The 22,332-nt window shown below is 39.0% G+C and overlaps 1 protein-coding gene across 2 annotated transcripts in view; it reads left to right on the top strand.

Moving 5' to 3' along the window:
- Positions 1–351: 351 nt before the first annotated feature.
- Positions 352–22,332, top strand: part of LOC117293944 (kelch-like protein diablo) — a 32,534-nt gene continuing 10,553 nt past the window's right edge. The window contains exons 1-4 of one of the 2 annotated variants that reach the window (XM_033776443.1): positions 352–695; positions 14,792–15,268; positions 20,243–20,371; positions 21,200–21,631. In XM_033776443.1, the coding sequence (XP_033632334.1) occupies positions 14,962–15,268; positions 20,243–20,371; positions 21,200–21,631 (868 nt within the window). In that variant the 5' untranslated portion in view covers positions 352–695; positions 14,792–14,961. Of the gene's footprint in view, positions 696–6,457; positions 6,490–14,791; positions 15,269–20,242; positions 20,372–21,199; positions 21,632–22,332 lie in introns of those variants that run through there. The other variant, XM_033776444.1, reaches the window with a different exon arrangement.

Here is a 22,332-nt window from a genome sequence, read left to right as displayed (position 1 = left end):
CGACTGATCCAAGGTAACGTGTTCATTTAAGGTTGCAGTGAACACCTAGCGTTTATCTCAAACATTGCGACTTGTTCTTGTATAATGACTTGGGCTTGAAGGTTATTTATCAAGCGGACAACTATCAAATTGAGGAAAATGTTAAATGGAGTTATGAGAATATGTAAATCACGTAGCTTCTCTAAAATATGACGAGCGCCCTCATTTGAAACAAATTAATAACTGTTATAATTGGCATATTGAGGGCGCCATTTACCAACCTCTCTCACTGGTAACTCGAACACTCAACCATTCGGTTCGTACATGAAATACTTGGCACCAGTTGTTGTGTGAATCACATCCTGTTGTTTTTGTCGTCTGATACTATTATTTTACTATTTGTTGATAGTGTAAAAAAAAACTACAGCTGGGAACTAGAAATGCCAACGCCAGCTGTCAAGGTTACACAAGTTAGTGGCATAGGTTCATTCACGAGTTATCTTGCTGTGGTCTGGGTGCAGGAGTTTTGTGTCAAGTCTCAAACAGTCTTTAAAACCACAGGTTTGTACGATACACTTTACGGACTGACGGCCGAAGTTCTTCAAGTTGTGTGTCTGTGCTGTAGTGTTGTGCCTGTGTGTGTCAAGTCAATGTCGGAATTTAACCTTGGCAGTTGTCTGTCGCCGTTGACGTAAAAGACAGAGTTAGCTAGAAAGGTGAGTGGAAACTTTGCGTAATCCATTGGATTCTAATTCAATATCTGTTGAAGTTTCTAGTTCTTGAAATCAATGAGACAGTTTGGGGGTAGTAAAAGAAAGTAAATTGAAAACTTGATTAAAATCAGGTAAATGCTGAATTTGTTTTTGAAATGTTGTTTCGTTCGTGGTTGTCATTTTGACATTTCTGGTTCTTGCTCTAGAGTTTGAATAATATAAAATGATATGTACCCAAAAGATCCTACACTACAGTATGTCAATCATTTTTCCTTTTCTTTCTCTCTTTTTTTCACCTCTTTTAAATCTTTGTTTTTGTCAGTTCACCATCATTAACGTTTTGTATGTTTTAATTAGCCCACTTTCTTGGAGGATTGTAGTTGCGATAACGTAACCCTCCTGCCGACGGCGAAGCCGGGGGTTATCGCAACTAGGAGTATTGTATAATATATAAAATTAGCCTAATGGCTCTCTTTTTCTATTAGTAACATCGGCCCTTTGTCGAGTTTGATTACATGTAGTTGCGATAATTGTAACCCTCTGGTTGTCAGGAGGATGGAGGGTTATGATTATCGCAACTATCCTTAGTTATGATGAGGCAGTGTACTGTTGATACTAAAAAGAGAGCCAAACAACCTAACAACAACTTGAACACAGTCACAATTCCCAAAATTGCTTTATAGTCAAAAATTCACAAGTACCCAGTCTAGACCCCTGAAACAAGTGCTTACCACACTCACAGGGTCTGACATTCCAATGTTTATCTTTAAGTCTAAACAACTTGGTATGGAGTGACATTAAGGTTTTCCTAATTTGGGGTTTTCCTCCCACATGTAAAATTGAACTTTTTGTCGTCGTCTCCTATTAATTTTATCTGGTTGATGGCGCTTGTTCTGTTGGAAGTGCAATAAAATCAAATAATAATAATAACCAATATTGATAAATGAAATTTTTGATTTGTGTCCGAGCATGCCAGTGGCAATTTGTGTACTTTATTAGTGATATTTTAAAGTAATTTTTCTGGTAATGTTGAAATTAGAGAGGAAAAGGCTGCTTCTGCTTGGCTGTCACTTTTGCACCAATACAACAAAAATAGCCAGATATAGCCTACTTGGATTATAATCTAAGTTACTGTAAACTAGCAGTGATAATATGACAGTCAGATATGTGATTCTTCACCAAATCAGGATTGGGGAACATTATCCCCAAAGAAGCCAATTTTGCCATATTAGCCTAATTTTCCATGGAAAGTGTGTACCTTTGTATCTAGCCCACCTTGTTGAGCTGTTAATGGCTCCGCTTTTAACATCGGTCTCATCACTGTCACCATTACAGCCCACCTTCGATACATGTCTTAAACGCTAAGTTTTCAAAGGTCGCAAAATGCGAGGTAGTTTGATTGCAAATTTCTCCCATTTAAAAAAGTCCTATACTATCATACTGTCATTAAAACATGGCGGCGCCCAAGAACATGTCACGTTAAACGTAATTTTTGTACACGTTTTTTTGGACCAATTTTCAAATCATCACATCTGGACAAAGTCATCATTTAGTAAGCCCTGTTATGTGTCATAGTAATTCCACAAATGTAAGGAATAAAATGAGATATGTTGGAGTAGTATAGGACTTTTTTAAATGGGAGAAATTTGCAATCAAACTACCTCGCATTTTGCGACCTTTGAAAACTTAGCGTTTAAGACATGTATCGAAGGTGGGCTGTAATGGTGACAGTGATGAGACCGATGTTAAAAGCGGAGCCATTAACAGCTCAACAAGGTGGGCTACTTTGTATCACTAACCAATTTTTTAAACATTCAAAAGAAAAATCCCAAAAATTCCCAGCTACATTTTCTTAAGAAGTATTTATCTGTTTTAGAAATGTTCAATTGTATAGAAAGGGCCGTTTTTTATAATAAATTTCAGTATTTCAAAGAGTCTTAGTTAGATGTGCTCAAATTAAAAGGTTTATTGGTGTTTTAAAACAAAATTTATGCTTTTCAATTTCTGCACCTCTCTTTTCAATTTCTGCTGAATGGAAGGACATTTTTTGGTATCTTGCCATTTGTGGAATTTATCAATTTAAACAGAGTGAGTCGGGTAAGATCATGAATGGCTAATATAATAAGCAAGATCTCTGAGCAAAGGTGTGAAAATTTTATAGAAATTTGGGGGTGGGAGTTCAAAAGGGGTACCAAATGTATCACTTACAGAACTTTTTAATTGCAAATTGGACAGCAATGTCAAAAACCACACAGATCCCTCTGGCTACTCAAATAAATGAGTCACACCAACCATAAAGCATGCATTATATACATGTAAGTCCATGCATAAAGCAACCAACAATGTGTCACATTCTTTACTTCATTGATTGACCATAACCGAGGAAAACACACACAATGCTGGTAATTATTTTTATCATCAGGTACTTACTTTGTGCTCAACTCAACCCCCAACTAAAGTGTACTTAAATGTTACATTTTGTCCCTAGGATTGAAAAGCTTTATCACCCATTCATCACAGAACCCACATCCTACAAGGTCTCATAAAATCTTACAATCCTTGTTTTCAGTATTGTTCACACAAGAGTCACTCCTCTGTTTTCATTCACAATTCCCACCTCTGTGATTTTACACCATTTTAACTGTGCATTTGACTTAATATGGACATAAAACAGAAGTGATATGGGTAGGCAGCCTACCAACCAATAATGGCCTCCTTTGTTAATAGTAAACAAAGCTCCCACTTCCAGGATAACAGATGTGACCTTCCCCCTAAATGGTAAGAGTTTGTGGATATATGGCATTTCCTGTCCACACTGAAAAGAAATGCACATTAGCAAAATATAGAGGATTTCATTAATACAGAGTCAGTGTGTGGTTTATGGTGCACACAAGTCCGAGAAAAGGTCCATTATTTTGTTGCCCCATTTCACTTAAAGGTTGTTTTACCATGGTTTTACTTACCTTCACACTGACTAATAACAAACACGTTTTCATGGCAGATGCTAATATTGGAGACATATCACTGAAATCAATAAAAGCTTTTCCAGGCCTCAAAACGATTTGCCATTGTGCCCTGTGCTTTGCCGTGGTGCCCTTTGCAAAGTTCCGATACAAATTTACATTTTCCTCAAAGTGCTCTTTACCAGAGAGAAATTGTTGTCTTTGACAATTACCAAGCGTGTACAAAGACCAATCTATGATGGTACAGGCTACAACCACAGATCTCAAGCTGACCTGAGACTTGAGTCAAGGACCAAAACAAAAAGAATGAAAATGAACAGACTCTGAGGACTTCACTAATGGCTTCCAGATTTAATCTAATTTAAGGTCATTCCAAAGTATCATGGGCTTTTGCTCAGAATCTCCCAAAAGAACCTTAAAGGCAGTGGACACTATTGGTAATTGTCAAAGACTAGCCTTCACAGTTGGTGTATCTCAACATATGCATAAAATAACAAACCTGTGAAAATTGCAGCTCAATCGGTCATCGAAGTTGCGAGATAATAATGAAAGAAAAATAACCCTTCTCACACGAAGTTGTGTGCGTTTAGATGGTTGATTTCGAGACCTCAAGTTCTAAACTTGAGGTCTCAAAATCAAATTCGTGGAAAATTACTTCTTTCTCGAAAACTATGGCACTTCAGAGGGAGCCGTTTCTCACAATGTTTTATACTATCAACCTCTCCCCATTACTTGTAATCAAGAAAGTTTTTATGATAATAATTATTTTCAGAAATTACCAATAGTGTCCACTGCCTTTAACTGTAAATTAACAAATTGCTTGGTTTGAGCATCATAGAGGAAGGGTCCATAAATTTATGTTTGAATAAAAAAAAAGATTTTATTGTCTGTCTTCCAAGGGATGTGAGAGTAAAATTACTTAAAAAAAATAACAACAAATTTAATAACAAACATTAAAAAAAACGTCAAAACATCCACTGGCTTCTGTGTATATACATTAGTGTTAGGGTATTGTGTACCAAAGGCTTTTTCCAATTATGCGGCTTTGGCTACATCATGCTTTGAAGTATAGGACGTCCCGTTAGCAACACCCCTAGCAACAGTCATAGCCATAGCCATTTGCTTGTATGGACCATGGAGGAATAAGTCTGGACCATATCTGGACACAGCCTAAATTAACCCACCCTCTGTGTTTCAGAAAGTCCAGCCCTTTGCACACAGCATCTTTGAACACATGTCCAGACCCAAGAAAAAGTTCTGAGGGCTCTGTTTAGTTCTTGGCAATTATTTTGACTAGTACATGTGTCTGGAGTGTGTAGGATTCTCTGAACAGGAAGTTCCGCATCAAGGTGGTCCCAAGGATTTGTTTTTAAACCCATATGTCAAATGTCCATTATCAGGATTTGTACTCCAAATATGAACAGGCAAAGTGCAATACCCACCAAATTCTCTAGTTTGTGGAAATGTGCTGTGCAGACCTGTGTTGCTTGCAGTCAGTGCTGGGGTTGTAGAAAGCAATGTGCGGTTTCTATGGTAATTTTACTCCACTCTATGGAAAGTGTATACATTGTAGGATAGGTCATGAACCCCAGGGACTTTGCATGTCTCATTGCATGGGAATTTGTCCCTTCTGTGTTTGGGGTGGTTATACTTTCATTTATACAAAATTGGACTTCTCTGTGACAGAGATTGGGATTGATTGAGGTTTTACTTGGAGAATATTTTATGTTGTCGGAATATCATCTTCAACAGACACTTGAAGTTCTTGGATTTTGAATGCGGTGGTATGCTCATGGTATGCTTGATCCCATTTCATACACAATGAGTTTATTTAATGCAGTCCGCACTAAAACAAAAATATTCAGTACATACATGTACACCCAAATTGTTAGGCTCTGATTATGGTGATAGTATACGCCACGTAAAACAATTGAGTTTACTTAGTGCAGTCCTTGGTCCAAACAAATCCAAAGAGTAGTTTGGATTTTGAAGGGTTTGTGATGGTATTTGTAAGAAGCTGTAAATTACTGGGATGAAAAAAAGTTACAATTTTCATGGGATTTAGAGCTCAGATTTTGTGAATGAATTAAAATCTAAAGTGTAATTGGGATTTTATTTGTGTGTGTGTGCTGATTTCACGCTTGATTATTGGTCAAACAGTTGAATAATATTATTAAAGTGGACTTGAAAGTTCAACAGATGTTATTTCCTGGAATACAGTAAAGCTGTCTAAATCCTGTAGTTAAATAAAAACCAGATCAGAAAAGATCAGTTCAGCCACACATACTCACTGATTTCCCTAGTGTGACATCTCCTACTAGAAACCCCAGGCTTATTGACAGAACTAACATTAGGCAGTTAGTGGCAATCCAAACAAAAGCGACCACAGGAACAAATGACACCATTGAGGACCCATTAAGGGGTAACACCTCCCCCCCCCCCCTCCAAACACTCACACAATAGAATCCCTTTGTTCCTCCTAGTCCATTGCCTGACCACAAGGGTGGGCCACTTTGCTGAACACTCACTCCTCAGCAATGCATATTGTGGGGTTGTATTATTATATGGGGGGAGTGTGGGCACTTCACAAGTTGGGAAACCCAGTTTCTCATTGCTTCACTTGTGATCAGTTCATGGAACATAAATGGTCCTTCCATGGAGGTAGACTCTGGGGTACTTACTAACACTTCTAGGCCTTTCCATTTTTAACGGAAGAAAGAAAGATTGCGGTCGAAGGAAAAATCGCATTTGTCTTTGTTGATTTGATTGATATATATGCGGAACAGCTTTACTGGGTGGACTATATGAAATTATGAAATGCTCACAGGATAAAGGTAATTATGAATTATCAGTTTGATGCTTTACACATATGGGTGCAATTACAATGACCTAATGATGGGCTCATGATGAGAATCACTACACTAGTACTAGGCTTATCTGATGTCATCCCTTGAAGTTGAAACCATGGTTGATATGGTCATTGAGGCAGGACTTCATGATATGGTTGAGCAACTCTGCTCTCTCAAATAAGAATAAACCATGTATTCAATTTATTACCTGGCAGAGATGCAATTACAAGAATTGTTTGACTTTCTGAATTCAGACTTTTTGTTTAAATGTTTGTTTGAAAGTGCACAAAGTGATTCAAAACAAGAATGGAGATGCTGGGTGTACCAACAAAACCAGTTTGAGTTGTTTCAGTTGTTGTTTTTAATCACCCTCAAATTTCCATCAGAAAATTTGAAATTTGAGACTAATGAGAGTAGTTAAAATCAATGTAGTTTTAATATTTAAGGGGGTATTTAAAGTTAAACATGGATGTGATTTAACAAACTACAACAACATTTGCAGTATACATAATTAAGCCTGCATAGTTATTCACACACACGTGAAATACTACTGTCTCAGCTACTTAAAACAAAATTTTACAAGCATTTGAAAAACTGCTTAAAATTAATGTGACAGTAGATAAGTGCCAAAGCTGTCATCTCTCTTTGATTATGCAGACAGTTAAATTCTCTGAAAATAAACCAATCTGTCCATGCTCGGGTGAACAAATTTTTACATCTCCCTTATTACGAAAACTTTCTCCTTACATTGAATGTGTTAGATAGAGGGATGTCTTTGTGTCTTTTGGACACCCTTTTTAAAATTTGGGCATCCTGCTACATTTGCCATTTACATAAATTTATTGTACTAAGTAAGTAAACAATTTGAACACCCAGTTTGTAACCTTTCAGCAAACTTTGGGCACTATTTTACCAAATCGTGGCTAAAACCTTTTGTACAATAATTTGTTGTACCAAATCTCCCAGACTTACAAGATGCAAATGTTGCTCCGAGCGGCACCCTTTCTTGTGTTTCTTGTCATCCGATACCTATGTACACATCAATAGATCAACCCTTCTCATTGCCAGTTTTTGAAATACTTGAAACTTGAAATATTTTAAACATCTATGACCTCCATGCCAAACATCTCGCTCTCGGTAACATCCTGCCCGTTCGTCAATCATCAGAAAGACCAGGTGAATCTTGGAAGGATGGTCTGCTATTCCAATCAGTTAAAGACCATGGACACTGTAGATCTCACCCGTCTTCTCACTCGGTGTATCTCAACATATACATAAAGTAACAAACCTGTGAAAATTTGAGGTCAATTGGTCGTCTAAGTTGCAAGATAATAATGAAAGAAAAAACAGCCTTGTCACACGAAGTTGTGTGCTTTCAGATGCAAGTTGTTTTCGAGACCTCATCTAATTCTGATCTGAGGTCTCAAAATCAAATTCATGGAAAATTACTTCTTTCTCGAAAACTACATTACTTCAGAGGGAGTCGTTACTCGCAATGTTTTAACAATCAACCTCTCCCCTTACTCGTTACCAAGTCAGGTTTTATGCTAATAATAAATATTTTGAGTAATTACCAGTAGTGTCCACTGCCTTTAATAGAATAATATCTCTGCTAAGCTCATTTCAATCATGCTAAGCAGATTCAGGCATGGAGTAAGGACATGTAAGGCCAGGGCAAACTTCAGGCAGAAACAACCAAATTTACTGTGTGATGATTTCCTCTATGACTTGTTCCCACCCAGGTTTTTGTTTTTTACTAAGCAAAAGCAAAGATTTTTCATGCTTTATTTTCTGGAATGCTGAAACATTTGTTTTTAATCCCGACTTACCTTTCTCTCATACAAACATGTCATATTTATTTCCAGCTACCTTGTTATCAAGCAAGTAGTGTGTTTTAGTTGTCCCAAGGAAGACCCAACCAGTGCTTTGTGAGTCCCTATTGTCCAAGGAGTCTGAAATCGAGTTGTAGTTCGCAAACTGGGAAATCAGTCACGAGTCAGGGACTGGTCCCAATCCATGCATGCTGCTTAAAATGCATTAGTTCAGTCTTGTGTGGTTTACTGGGGATTTTTTTCCTCAAAACTTTGGCTTTGGTTTTGGCTCTGTCCGCCTAATTGAAGCCCCCTATAGAAATCACATTTCTCAACAAAATTACCTGCCCAAGCCCAAGCAATGGTTTCTAAAAGGGCCCCAAGGATACTTAGTCACTCCAACAAAATCCAACAACCTCGGTATCTTAGGGCCTAGTCACATGAGGCAACTTTTACAGGCAACTTGGAGGCAACCAATTGCAGTGTATGCTACAGGACCACTTTGGTAGCACACAAGTCTTTTCTTGAACATTGTCTTACGATCCACAATAGTTATAGGTGAACATTGAATATGAATGGCTTTTCTTCTTGGAGATTGCCTGGAACTGGTTGCCCGTAAATTGCCTTGTGTGACATGGCCCTTATGCTATCGCAGAAATGAGCAGGATACCAGCCCGTCACAAATTGTGCTTGACAGTTTGGCTCGTAGTACCAGGAACCTTATTTTCATAAGCTAAATTTGGTTGCACTTCTAAGCTACTTTTTGTGGTTTTAATCTGCTCTGTATGAAAATCTGCTTACAACGTGTTTATCCCTGACCTCAAGCCAAACTTGTACAGTCCTCACTCAAACCTCAAAGCCTCAAATAAAACATGCAGTTGGATTTTGATGACAGGGTTGTGTGGCAGTCGGCTGCAAAAGATGGTGCTGTAGAATAAATAACCAGATGTGGAATTTCACAATCAATGTCAACTTCCTCTGCTTTCTTGGTTCAAGTCTTTTGATCTCTTGAAAATTGTTTAAGACACTGGACACTATTGGTAATTATCAAAGATCTGTCTTCTCACTTGCTGTATCTCAACATACATGTATGCATAAAATAACCAACCTGTGAACATTTTAGCTCAATCGGTAATCGAAAGAAAAAACACCCTTGTCAAACGAAGTTGTGTGCTATCAGATGCTTGATTTTGAGACCTCAAATTCTAAATCTGAGGTTTCGAAATCAAATTCGTGGAAAATTACTTCTTTCTCGAAAACTATGTTGTCTCAGAAGGAGCCGTTACTCACAATGTTTAATACTATCAACAGCTCCCCATTCCTCGTAACCAAGTCAGTTTTTATGCTAATACTTGTTTCGAGTAATTACCAATAGTGTCCACTGCCTTTAAACATAGATGCTGAATGGATTATAGACTGGATGGTTGGCCTTGCTTTTCCCTTTAAAAAATGTAAATATGCCTGCATGTACTTGTGGAAAAAAACATGTGGGAAACTTGCTTGTGTTCAAACTTCGCAAGAAAGACAGCCACTTTAAATATAGAAAGTGAACATTTAATATAGAACGCCCAAAATGGCAAGGTGGTTAGGGGGTCTAATTGATGACATCATTTCCCCCCAGGCTAAGGTAGTCCCATCGAAGGTGCCATCACTCTGTCGTGACTCATTATTCATAATTAGAGGTCTAGGAAAAATTGCACGTCAACTTTATACTTGCACTGTGTATGAGTTAAGAAAGTTCAAATAACTTTCACATTTTGTGTTTTGAGTTTCAAAGGTTAAAAAGTACACAACTTTCAACCCTTCTTCCTTCCTATCTCCTCTGTGTGATTTACTAAGATATTTCCTCATGCTACATGTATACATGAGTCCTCATGGTGCATGTTGAGGCCGAGTGGTTGAGCACTCTGGACTCAAGCTATGGTGTTTCTTGAGTCCCGCTGTGACATGTGTCCTCATCTTTTGTAGGCTCCCCTATAGCTTGTAAAAGCACCCAGTAGACTTATCATTCAGCCCTGAGGGGTTGACTTCAAGAGAACATTGTACAATCCTCCAGATTGCATAATTAGTAGGGCTTTTAAATTTGAAACCAAGATAAACACCACCTTCAAAATATTCTGAAGACTTTGTTTCAATTTAGCCTGCTTCAGCCAATTTTCCAGAATACCCAAAACAAACAACCTAGGAAGAACCGTGAGAATGATGGTTTTATCCACCCGCTCTTTTCCATTGTGAACCATGCACATGCTATTGCTCAATACTCAATACTTTCTATGAAACTGAAGCCAGGGGCAATTGAGACAGTAACTGCTATAAAGCAAAAACACATTTATAAATGATTAACAGTGATGGTAAAAACAGCCTTGTAGATGTGTTTTTGTCCTGTGTTGTTCTTGTGTTAGAGTAATTTGAAGTGATGTGAAAGAATAAACTATAATGAGCTTTCAGGGAGTGATTCAATTCAATGTAAAGAATGACCAGATTTTAATGGCATGCTTTTTTACTTAAAGACACTGGACACCATTGGTAATTCTCAAAGACCAGTCTTCTCACTTGGTGTATAACATACGCATAAAATAACAAACTTTTGAAAATTTGAGCTCAATCGGTCGTCGAAGTTGCGAGATAATAATGAAAGAGAAAAACACTCTTGTCACACGAAGTTGTGTGCTTTCAGATGCTTGATTTTGAGATCTAAAATTCTAAGTCTGAGGTCTCTACATCAAATTCGTGGAAAATAACTGAACTTTCTCTCAAAAACTACGTCACTTCAGAGGGAGCCGTTTCTCACAATTTTTTATACTATCAACCTCTCCCCATTACTCGTGACCAAGTAAGGTTTTATGCTAATCATTATTGTGAGTAATTACCAATAGTGTCCACTGCCTTTAATCCACACAACACATTCACATTCCTCAAGGTTTTCGCTTTCTGTACGATTAATCATCGAGAAAGGACACATCTTGATTCTTGTAAAATTCTGGAATCTTACAGTAGGCCCTTTCTTTACCAAAAAAGTACTGGCATTTATTATTTAAATGAGTGCTTGCACATGATATGCTTACAAGGTAACATAATATTGAGTAATGTCATTTACAGGCCAGGCTGGGAAACAGATACAACTCATCACCGGGGCCAATTTCATGGCAATGCTTACTGCGGAATTATGCGCTTACTACAACAAACATGCACTTCAGAGGGCTCCATAAGTGTCAAATCTGGGGTGAGCTGGGCCATGAAATTCAACCCTGACTGTGCTTAAAAGTATTCATCATAGTGCAGACATCTGGGCCCAATTTTATACCTTGTGTGGTAGCGCTGCTTAAAAAGCAGTAAATAATGCTTTTGTTTAAAGGCAGTGGACACTATTGGTAATTAGTCAAAAAAAAAATTATCATAAAACCTTACTTGGTAAATTTATTTGGGAGAGGTTGATAGTATAAAACATTGTGAGAAACGGCTCCCTCTGAAGTAACGTAGTTTTTGAGAAAGAAGTAATTTTCCACAAATTTGATTTCGAGACCTCAAGTTTAGAATTTATGTCTCAAAATCAAGCATCTGAAAGCACACAACTTCGTGTGACAAGGGTGTTTTTTCTTTCATTATTATCTCCCAACTTCGACGACTGATTGAGCTCAAATTTTCACAGGTTTGTTATTTTATGCATATGTTGAGATACACAAAGTGACAAGACTGGTCTTTGACAATTACCAATAGTGTCCAGTGTCTTTAAAGCAGGATACCAGTCTCATGTGACACTTTGGCTGGAAAAACTCGGCTTATTCTTGTACATGTAGTAAATAAGCATCTTGTTGCGTACTTTGTGGCCTTAAGCAGCTCTTATGTTAAAGGCAGTGGACACTATTAGTAATTGTCAAAGACAAGTCTTCTCACTTGGTGTATCTCAACATACAAGTTTGCATAAAATCACAAACCTGTACAAATTTGAGCTCAATTGGTCGTCGGAGGTGCGAGATGAAAGAAAAAAAAACACTTGTCACACGAAGTTGTGTGCTTTCAGATGGTTGATTTCGAGACCTCAAATTCTAAATCTGAGATCGCGAAATCAAATTTGTTGAAAATTACTTCTTTCTCGAAAAAAACATCACTAGTTTCCATGTGAGGTTTTATGCTGATAAATATTTTGGGTAATTACCAAAAATTACCAAAAAGTGTCCACTGCCTTTAAGCATAAAATAGTGCTAAGCAAATTGGTCTGCTTTGAAGCAAACAATACCAGGGGAACTGCAATAGTCAACGCATGGTATTTTTGCCGGTAATCTATTTCGTTTAAGCAATTTGTTTTTACTTACAAGCTCTTTCAGTGAGCTGCTTTGACATGACGAAAACAACATGAAAATAAAACAAAAGTCATTTACAGAGCAAATGTTTTCCTATTGTAAACAGAAATCTTTGAAAACCGGTTTCCTCAATCTCTCCATTTCCATGAAAGTTTCTTACAAGAACCTAGTCTTGAAGTCAAGACGGTAATTGTTAAGCGCGGTGTGTAGTTACAGCGCGGTGTAATGTAGCTACGGGGACAATACACACACCCTCGATCCCAGTACGTAGTGTGTGAGTCGGTCGTTAGAGCTGCCTCGCGCTACCTACGACTGTTGTATGTGTAACATCGCACTGTGACTGTTGCATGAACGGCAGACAAATAGGCAGCGCCTAACGACTTGTCATCAAGTCTAACAAGAAAGAACCCTACCCTTCGTAAAGAAACTGTAGCAGTCAGATTGCATTTCCCCCAAGGTTCCTACTTCAAATTGCTATCAGGGGCATTGATCCTTAAACAAGAGTCCTCTTTATAATGCACCTTCACTTGGGAATAATTGACAGCAACAACAAACATTAAAGAGGAACTTGACCTCTGTTGGTTTAGATTCTAGCCAAAAAGGTCAGAGACGTCAATTGGCTCCAATGTCATAGAATTTCCTTTAAAACAGAAAATATTACCGAACAATTTTAATTTTCTGCTTAAAGCAGAAATGAGCAGGATACCAACTACATATTTTACACGTGACATGGTATTTTGGCTGGTAACCTTATTCTGGTAAGCACCGTTTGTGAAAAGGCAGGGGTACCAAGGCATTTTCTCCTTGGTAAAGGAACATTTCAAAGGCATCAAGGCAATGTAGGCAATGGCCATCGGTGCCTTGTGATGTGTCAGGCCTGTTAGCATACTTTTGTTTTAGCAACTTTTTTACGCTTAAGCAGCTTTATGAAATTGGGCCCTGGAGGAAAAGTCTTCCTTGGAGGGTCTCTGAAGGCCATCTGCCAGATGACCTGGAAGACTCGCTGAAGATTTTCTGTGAACTCCTTGCCCCTAAAAGCCATCATGAAATTCTTAGGGAAGGAGTAATGGAAGATTGGAATATTTTTTAAGTACAGAGACTCGACGAGTTGCTGGACTGGTGTTTATTCCTTGTGTGGTGCTGGTGCTTGGTAGTGCTGGGTTCTGGGTTAGTGGCAACTTCCAAACATGGACTTTTATTTCCTTGCTCTATGATGGGTTCATCACGTGGAATTTCTTTTTGAAAACTCTCAAAGTATTTGTGAATCCTGTCACTTTGTTCTCTAAAAGTTTATTGTCCATCATTGTTTTTCAGAATAGCAATATTTTGTGATCTTCTAATTATTAAAAAAAAACTCACCATACTACCTTATGTTACAACCTATAAAACCCTGTGAAAACTTCATCGAATTCTAAAGTCATGAATCCCGCAACAAGATTGGTTGCAGTCGTGAAATCGTGGTCGCGTTCCCACTTCAGTATGATCGCACATTGATCCCCCTTTTGGGGAACGAAAGTGGGTTCAAAAGAACACTTTTGCTAGCAAATTGCGGGGTCTGATCGCCCTTTGCGTTCCCACTAGAGTTTTGATCACCCATTAATCCAAAAGGGCGATTCAGATCCCGCTTTAATCCTACTCCTGAGGAGGATCAAAATTGCACGGTCAGATCCTGATCGCCCTCGCGTTCCCACTGGAGCCTGTTTCTCATTGATCGCCCTTTGATCACCCTTTCGGGGTGATCCCCCTATTCTTGAATTGCGAGATCAATGCAGGGTCCAGTGGGAACGGGTTCTGATTGGAACTAGTCAAATCTATGTTTGATAATTGCCAATTCTATATCGTTGTCTTTAAAAATCTTTCTTGAAGTAGCTTGCAATTCTTTATTCTCAGTACTGTTTGGTTATGAACTTCAGTCTGCATGTAAAGATCTAGTGTTTGCAGACAACAATCTTTCCCAGGGGTTTGAAGCCTACAATTCTTTATTTACAGTACATTACAAAGACTTTCTTTTTATCTTCCGTCTGCCTCTTAAGGCCATTTCAGTATAGAGTAAATATACTTTCTGCTGGTACCACATTTCTGCTTTGATAGGACAAATTGTTACCATTGTCCTTCATATCATGTTATATTATTAATTTTTTTTTAAACAAATTTTTATTTATGTTTCTTTCAAAGATGAAGTTATGATCGTGTGTTCCGGGAAAATTGAATTGAGTATCGTCCAGACATCATTAATTAAATGTTCCAAACGTCATGCGTGAATCAGCAGAACAAGTGTCATGACACGACGGGGTCAACGACAGTCTCATCCAAGGTGATACAACCCAAATAATTCCGGAGTCAAAATGATGGATTTTGATGAGCTGGACACCAGCTGTAATGCCGACTTCATCGTCCACCGTGCCCACGAGCATTACAGCACCCAAGCCTTACGCCTCATGCAGGAGCTTCGGCAGGCCCATAAGCTCTGCGACATCAGGCTTCAGGTCGGGGGTCAGGTCATTGTGGGTCATCGCGTCGTCCTAGCGGCGTTCAGCCGTTACTTCTACGCGATGTTTACCGGGGACATGCTGGAGGCTAGCCAGTCAGAGGTGGTCATGAAACAAGTGGATGCCAGATCAGTGGAGATGCTTGTGGAATACGCTTACACAGGTAATTTGTTCTTAGCAGACATTTTAATGATAATTCATTCATAAATACCCCAGACAGTTTTGCTACTCATATTGGTGGAGAGCGTGTCAAGCATAAAGACACATCTGAAGCTGTTTAAGATCGGCTGGCTTCGCATGTTGGGCGCGCAAGCTCCTGTAAGCAAATTTAAATTACGTGGAACGCAATTCATAGCTATTAGAAAGAACTAGTAGCTACCCTTTTGTTCTCATTCATAAATACCTTTTTGGGTAAAAGGCGTAATAAAGTAAGAAACTCTGTCAAACTTATCCGTTTCTGGGTGCTTGAGCTCTGTATGTTTCCACCTCCATGGTATGTTCAGTATACATTTTACATGTACATGTACGACGTCCGTACGTGTGTGTTTTCCGGTTCCGTTCGTGTGCATGCGTTATAGTCTTGGTGCATATTCGCTGGTTTTCCTTTCACACACAGCGCGGCCAACTCACCGACAGCGCCTGCATCGCCCGTAACAAGAAACGTCTTACATCAAGACTAGCGCGGAGTCTCCGCTCACCACCGGTTATAAACACTGGTCATTATCAAAGGTTTAACCACCCCCACAGGACGCGCTCTCCACCAATAGGAATAGTGAAACTGTCTGAGGTATTTATGAATATTGGTTAAAATATTGTGCTTTAAAAGGACTCAAGTGGCAAGACCTGGACCCGTGCCCAAACTCTGCTGATCTGAAACACCAGAGCTTGATTGAGTCTGGTGCAGTTGACCACTCAGCCACAATACGCCACAAAGTGTCAAGTTAGCACTTGAACCCATACTCTGCAGCACTGTAAAGGGGGGTAACCTTGTTTCAGCGCTAGGAGTAGGTGGCAACGGCCTCTGGAATAAAATAATTGTAGCCCACACCTTGAAGTGGCCATCAGGATGTGTGTGGCGACTTGCCAAAAAAAAAAGCAGACCGATGCTTTAGCCTTCTTACAATAATGCGCTGTGTACATTTTTTTCTTTTTAACCAAACTCATTCCGTACAGTTTTACTGGAAAAGTGTGACTTAAAAGTATCAGTAAAACCAGTCAAATCATTTGGCTGATTTTGTTGATCTTATAATCCCCCCAAAAAGGTAAATTTTTAATGTTTTAAATTTAAGTTTTTTTTCTTACCAATGTTTAAAACCAATTCACAGAATTATAGTCTGGCATATGTGATGAGATTATACTCAATTCGATTTGAATTTCTAATAAACCAAGCTCTGCCGATCACTCATTGTGCTGTCGTACCCACAGCCCTCCTCCCATCCATAAAGCAGGTGTCCATCGTACCCAGGTGCTCATAGGCTTAATTTGCGGATGAACGAAAAAAACTTCAGACAAGAGCTTCATGAGAATCAATAATCATTACCAATGATCATCTTTGGTTCTCGTCTTCGTTTCATCTCTGCTGGTTCACATGACTAATACTCCACCTGTCACTCTAAGCTTGCACAGCTTAAAGTGACCTTAGCTACAATGATGAGGTGGAGGGTAAAGGAGGAGGAGGAATTTGAGTCTCTTGAACGCTACCAGAACACAGGGATCAAATTTTACATTGGCTACTGGTTGTCTGGCAACAGTAGTTTTAGTGTCATGCCTGTAAACTTTGGACTGGGCAAGTCCAGCAGTCTTGTGTTTTTCAATTGAGTTACAAAATCCGCAGGCAACACATAGGATTCTTGGACGAATAATCGGGAATCAGATTAAAAAGAGAAAGAATATCACGCCCTAAAGAGAAACTGTGGTGATATGACTGCTGAATGTGCTGATGGTTGACTGCTCTGAAACATAACCCTCCATTTTATCTCTCCCTCTCTCCGAACACTTGAAACTAATACAGGTGTTCAGGGCTCGAATTTGTGGGGGGGGGGGGGGAATCCACAAGGCTAAAGGGCTTGTTGCTCCATGATTACTGGCCCATAATGATAAAACCACACTTTGTAAAGTCCCCTTCAACAAAAACATAGTTTGTTCAGAGGTTAACTTTGAGTATGATAAAAACTTTTTCAGTTCTTTTGAGTAATGAATTATACATCATGTATCTCATAAAGACAAATGTGATAAATCTTCTCTGATGCCTTTATAAATGTATTTATCTTCAAGTACGCAGTACGCGCTAATCCTCCAATCAGAATGGAGTGGTGATAAAAACCTATATTGCACATCTAATATCACTACCTGCATCTTGTGTCTTATGTCACGCGCCAAGTTTGCTTGAAGATAAATACGTTATCACACGCGCGTCTGCGTCGCTTCTGGAACGCAGAAGCGCTATATTTTTCCGTATTCCACTCGTGCATGTGTGATAACTTATATTGTCACAGTGCATGTTCAAATAAAAACTGCTCTGGTCTTGTTAAAACAACTATTGGCCAGTAAACATTTTGAGTAAATTCAAGCCCTGAACACCTGTATTAGTTTCAAGTGTTAAGAGAGAGGGAGAGATAAAATTGAGGGTTATGTTTCACAGCAGTCAATCATCAGCACATTCAGCAGTCATATCACCACAGATTCTCATTAGGACATGATAGGCTATTCTTCCTTTTTTTAATCTGATTCCCGATTATTCATCCAAGAATCCTACCTATTGCCTGCAGATTTTGTCAGAGGACTTGGGAAAAGTACCAAGTATACAAAGGCTTATACTTTGATTGGCAGCATATTGCGCCACAGCACCTTGTAAACCAATGGTGCTACATGTACTATGTATGTATAAGGAGTACTAAGGTGTCATAATTCAAACATTGCACATAACTTGCAAGAAAATACTGTAAATATGTTAAAGCGCCCTGAGCATCACTGAGTGACGGATATGCACGCTATGTTTGAAGCCACTATTATTATCCCATGTGACACAGATACTTCAATGTAATGGTAAAAAACAAACAATATGGGAAGGGAAAAAAGGCAAGGGAAAAAAAACTGTTCATCACTGTTTTACAGACTAATGTCATTAAAATGGATTTATTCAAATGACTCCTGATACATGTACATGTATGTACATTGAATGAACCATTCATGTACTTCCCTAAACTGTACACCCTCCCACTAGCGCATCAAGTCCCTCCTTACCCCCTCCTGCCACCCCTCCCCTTCCCTTTCAACATCGAGCAATAGCCCCATGACACCCTTTTTGTATTCAAGGAAGGAATCCATTTCACCCCCTCATCAACAACTTACAACACCCCCCCCTTGCTTTAAAATAACGTTCCCCGTACATTTTTAATGTCAAAAATCAATACAGCACTCAGCATTTCGGCTCTCGAACGATGCGATCCTTCATGCATGCTGCGTATTTAATCATAGTTAAGGCTTTATAATTGCACACCTTACGGCATCTTGTGTCTTGCCAGCTCAGCGTGAGAAAATCCACAATTATGTACGCTATCCCTCAAGACGATAGGAATTCCACCTGGGGGCTAAATTTAAGCCCCTGTTTGATGATGACTATGGAATGATGAAAGAAGAAGAGTATGTTATTTTTACACGCCGGTGTTCAATTTCAACTCTGTGGTCATATTGATATTAAAAATATATTTCAGTCTTTACAGGAACTTACTCATTTTGATGATTAGTCATGGTACCTCATCAGAGGCCTGAAGCTGTTCGGTTATAAAGTTTACTCTATGTTTGTGATACATTAAAGAAATACTTTTTTTATCTTTGGGTGTTGTCTTCTTATACACGGTTCTACCCATCAAGGTAGCGTTTTAGGCTGATACACATGTAGTACACAAATTGTGTGCTGATACGCCTGAATTGCAGCCGATGTGCACACAAATTAATAATACTTTTTTCTTTTCTTTTTTACTACAGATCAAATTCACACACAAAAATTATGAAACTCTTTCGAATGCTCCTATTGCATAGTAGACTATTTAAACAAAGATAAACACTGGGTAAAACATGCCGAGAAACAATTTCAGACATGCTTAGACCAAACTTTCACAATTCGTGTCCAGAACGTCCCCACAGTTTTGAAATAACCTGGAAAGAACTCTGACATGTGGTTGCATCTAATGTACATTGTACATGTTGTACATGACAGTACACAATTACATGTTCTATGAAGAGATGCCTACATACACCCTGTACACACAAGCTTCTGTGTTTCAATGTTAAAGGCTGCTGCTCAATGTCGTAATCTCTTTGCAGAGGGTCAAAACGTCAGGCCATTAACTTTTTTTTGCAAATTACATAAAGTACAGTGTTCATGCATGTACATGTATTTCTTAATTGTTTATAAGGGGAAAAATTGTTTAAACAAGGTCTTAGATAGTTGTTTAAGAATGGCAGGGTCGTCCAGCCAAAAGTGAGGTCATTTATTACATGGCCAAAACCCTGCAAGGTTTAAACAGCTTCTTAAAGACTGAGTCACCACTCTTGTATTCCCTTCCATACAACGTACGCTTCAGATAAAAACATTTAAATAAAAATATCGGTGGTCTAGTTGGTTTATAACAGAAAAGTTGTGGGTTCGAATCCCAATGTATGCCTGTGATTTTTTTCACATAACTTAGAAAAGTACTGAGTATACAGTGCTAACACACATCGGTGTGGATGGGTAAAACCAAAATGAATATTCTCAATCCCTGACGCAAATTTAACATCTATTTTATCCAGTCAGTTTCCCTTTCCATCTCGAATAGCATCCTAATCCCTTCCTCTCCTCCTTGCTTTTTACCCTCTCCATACCTCGATCAAGACGTCTTCCGCATCATCCTCATCCGTTCACATCTCCTTGTTGATTTTTTTTACCACATCAACCTGGTTCCGCTCAAGTAAATTTTGATTTTGTTTTAATTATTTTGAAGTGTATCCAGTCAGTTTCCCTTTCCATCTCAAATTGTCATCTTAATTCTTTCCTCTCCTCCTTCCTTCATATCCTCTTAATCTCCCTCTATCAAAACGTCTTCCACATCATTCCTCATCTATTCACACTCCTTCTTGTTATTATTGTATCCAGGTATTTTAGAAATCCACATCGACACAGTTCAGTCCCTTCTTGATACAGCGGCCATGCTTCAGCTGACCGATGTGCAAACAGCATGCTCTGAGTTCCTGAAGAGACAACTTCATCCGGCCAACTGTCTCGGTAAGGCGTAACTCCGATTAATAAGAAAAAATATATGTTTGAAGTGCCAATTTTTTCTTTTTTTTATTTTGATGGGGAGGAAAGAGGTAAGGACGGGTTTTCAAAAGTGGGCGATGTTGTTTAGCTGGTTTTGTTTTGGGTTTTTTTTCCGATATACATTTATTTCCAGGGGTCGATTTCACAAAGAGTTAGGACACGTCTTATCTCGAGTTAGGACGAGAACTCGTCTTAACTTTGGATTAATCTTAAGGTCCACATGCTACAGTGCAGGGTTGGGACTCGTCCTAAGTCCTAAGATTAGTCTTAAGTTAGGAAGATTTTTGTGAAATCGACGGCTGAGGCCTTAAAGTGCTACAAAACTGTAATGTACTTGCGGCATGCAATAAAACCTTAGGCATGCAATAACAGTACTTGGCTGATCAGCCAACTAGTCTCAATTCTCTAGGGGGGGGTTGGGGGGGTTTTAAGTTTCAAGTTTGCAAGATTTGAAGGTACAGGTATGTTCTGCCTTACCCATTTTTTCTGCAAAACCCCTTATTTATGTATCTTACTTTGCTTTACAAAGTTGAACTTATCTACTTTTTTATTATTTTTTTTTTACACTATAAGTTTGATGTTGGTTTGGGGTCCTTCCCCCCTTGTGGTTAGGGTCGGATTGAGTGGGGTTGTGGCTGAAAATGGACAATGCAGAAGTCAAAAGATGTTGAGAAAATAAGTTTTAAAGGAGATGTATTACAATTTATTTCTTGTTTAATTTTCTATTGATTCAGCAGGGGAAAAAAAAGACTTTGCAATCAACAAAATGATGTAGTCCATTTTACCTTTCAGGAATTCGCAACTTTGCCGATGCCCATACTTGCACCGACCTCGTCGAAGCATCGGGGAAGTTCGCCGAGCGGCACTTCACCGAGGTCGCCAACGAGGAGGAATTCCTCCAGCTCCCCAAACCCCAGCTGGCCGAGCTCCTCCAGTGCGAAGATCTCAACGTCAGCAGCGAGGAAGAAGTCTACAACGCCATCATGAGATGGGTGTACCACGACAAAGAGGAACGCAAGAACGATATCGCCGAGTTGCTGCAGGCGATACGAATGCCGTTACTCTCCCCGCGATTCCTAGTGGACATTGTAGAGGCTGAAGACCTCATTAAGCAAGACATTAAGTGTAGGGATCTTCTGGATGAGGCCAAGAATTACCACATGTTGCCTGATCGGAGGACCCGGATGCAGCAGGAGAGGATCAAACCTCGTCGTTCCACTGTGGGTGAGTTAAGATGTGGCGAGGCCTTGAGAGGGTATAGCCTGTGAGGTGATTTGTCAATATTTGGACTTGATACAAATGTAAAAGTGAAAAGCTTTTAAAGGATGGGGCTTTGGGAGTTGGTTAAGAAGCAGTAGTGTGAACTTGAACACATGTGTTTCAGCTGTTGCCAATCAGCTGTAGGATGAGACCCCATTTGTATATATGTTTAGCACCTCGTTAGATCTGGCTCAGTCTGCAGCCAACCATGACAGAAACACCTGGGCATACGGTGCATTACAAAACACACTGGCCTACAATCTCATCAAAAGGGAGAAGCATTTGTGGTTATTAAGTGTCTTGATCAGCATAAAAATTTGTGAGCACGAAAATAGCTTGCTTATTTTACACATGTTACTGGCAAAAATTTCATGCCATATACACGTGCACAGTGCTTGTGACTGGTATTTAGTCGCTGTTTACTTAGCATAGAAATTGAGTGGAGTCTTAACCGGTACTCTGATTTTACTATGCATGGATTAATTTGCTTAAAGACACTGGACACTATTGGTAATTGTCAAAGACCAGTCTTCTCACTTGGTGTATCTCAACATATGCATAGAGTAACAAACTTGTGAAAATTTGAGCTCAATTCATTGTCGAAGTTGCGAGATAATAATGAAAGAAAAAACACCCTTGTCACACAAAGTTGTGTACGTTTAAAT

The sequence above is a fragment of the Asterias rubens genome, chromosome 8, assembly GCF_902459465.1.
Source record: "Asterias rubens chromosome 8, eAstRub1.3, whole genome shotgun sequence".
Lineage (NCBI taxonomy): Eukaryota > Metazoa > Echinodermata > Asteroidea > Forcipulatida > Asteriidae > Asterias > Asterias rubens.
Note: the sequence above shows the minus strand (reverse complement) of the source record. Positions and strands in the feature narration are given on the sequence as shown.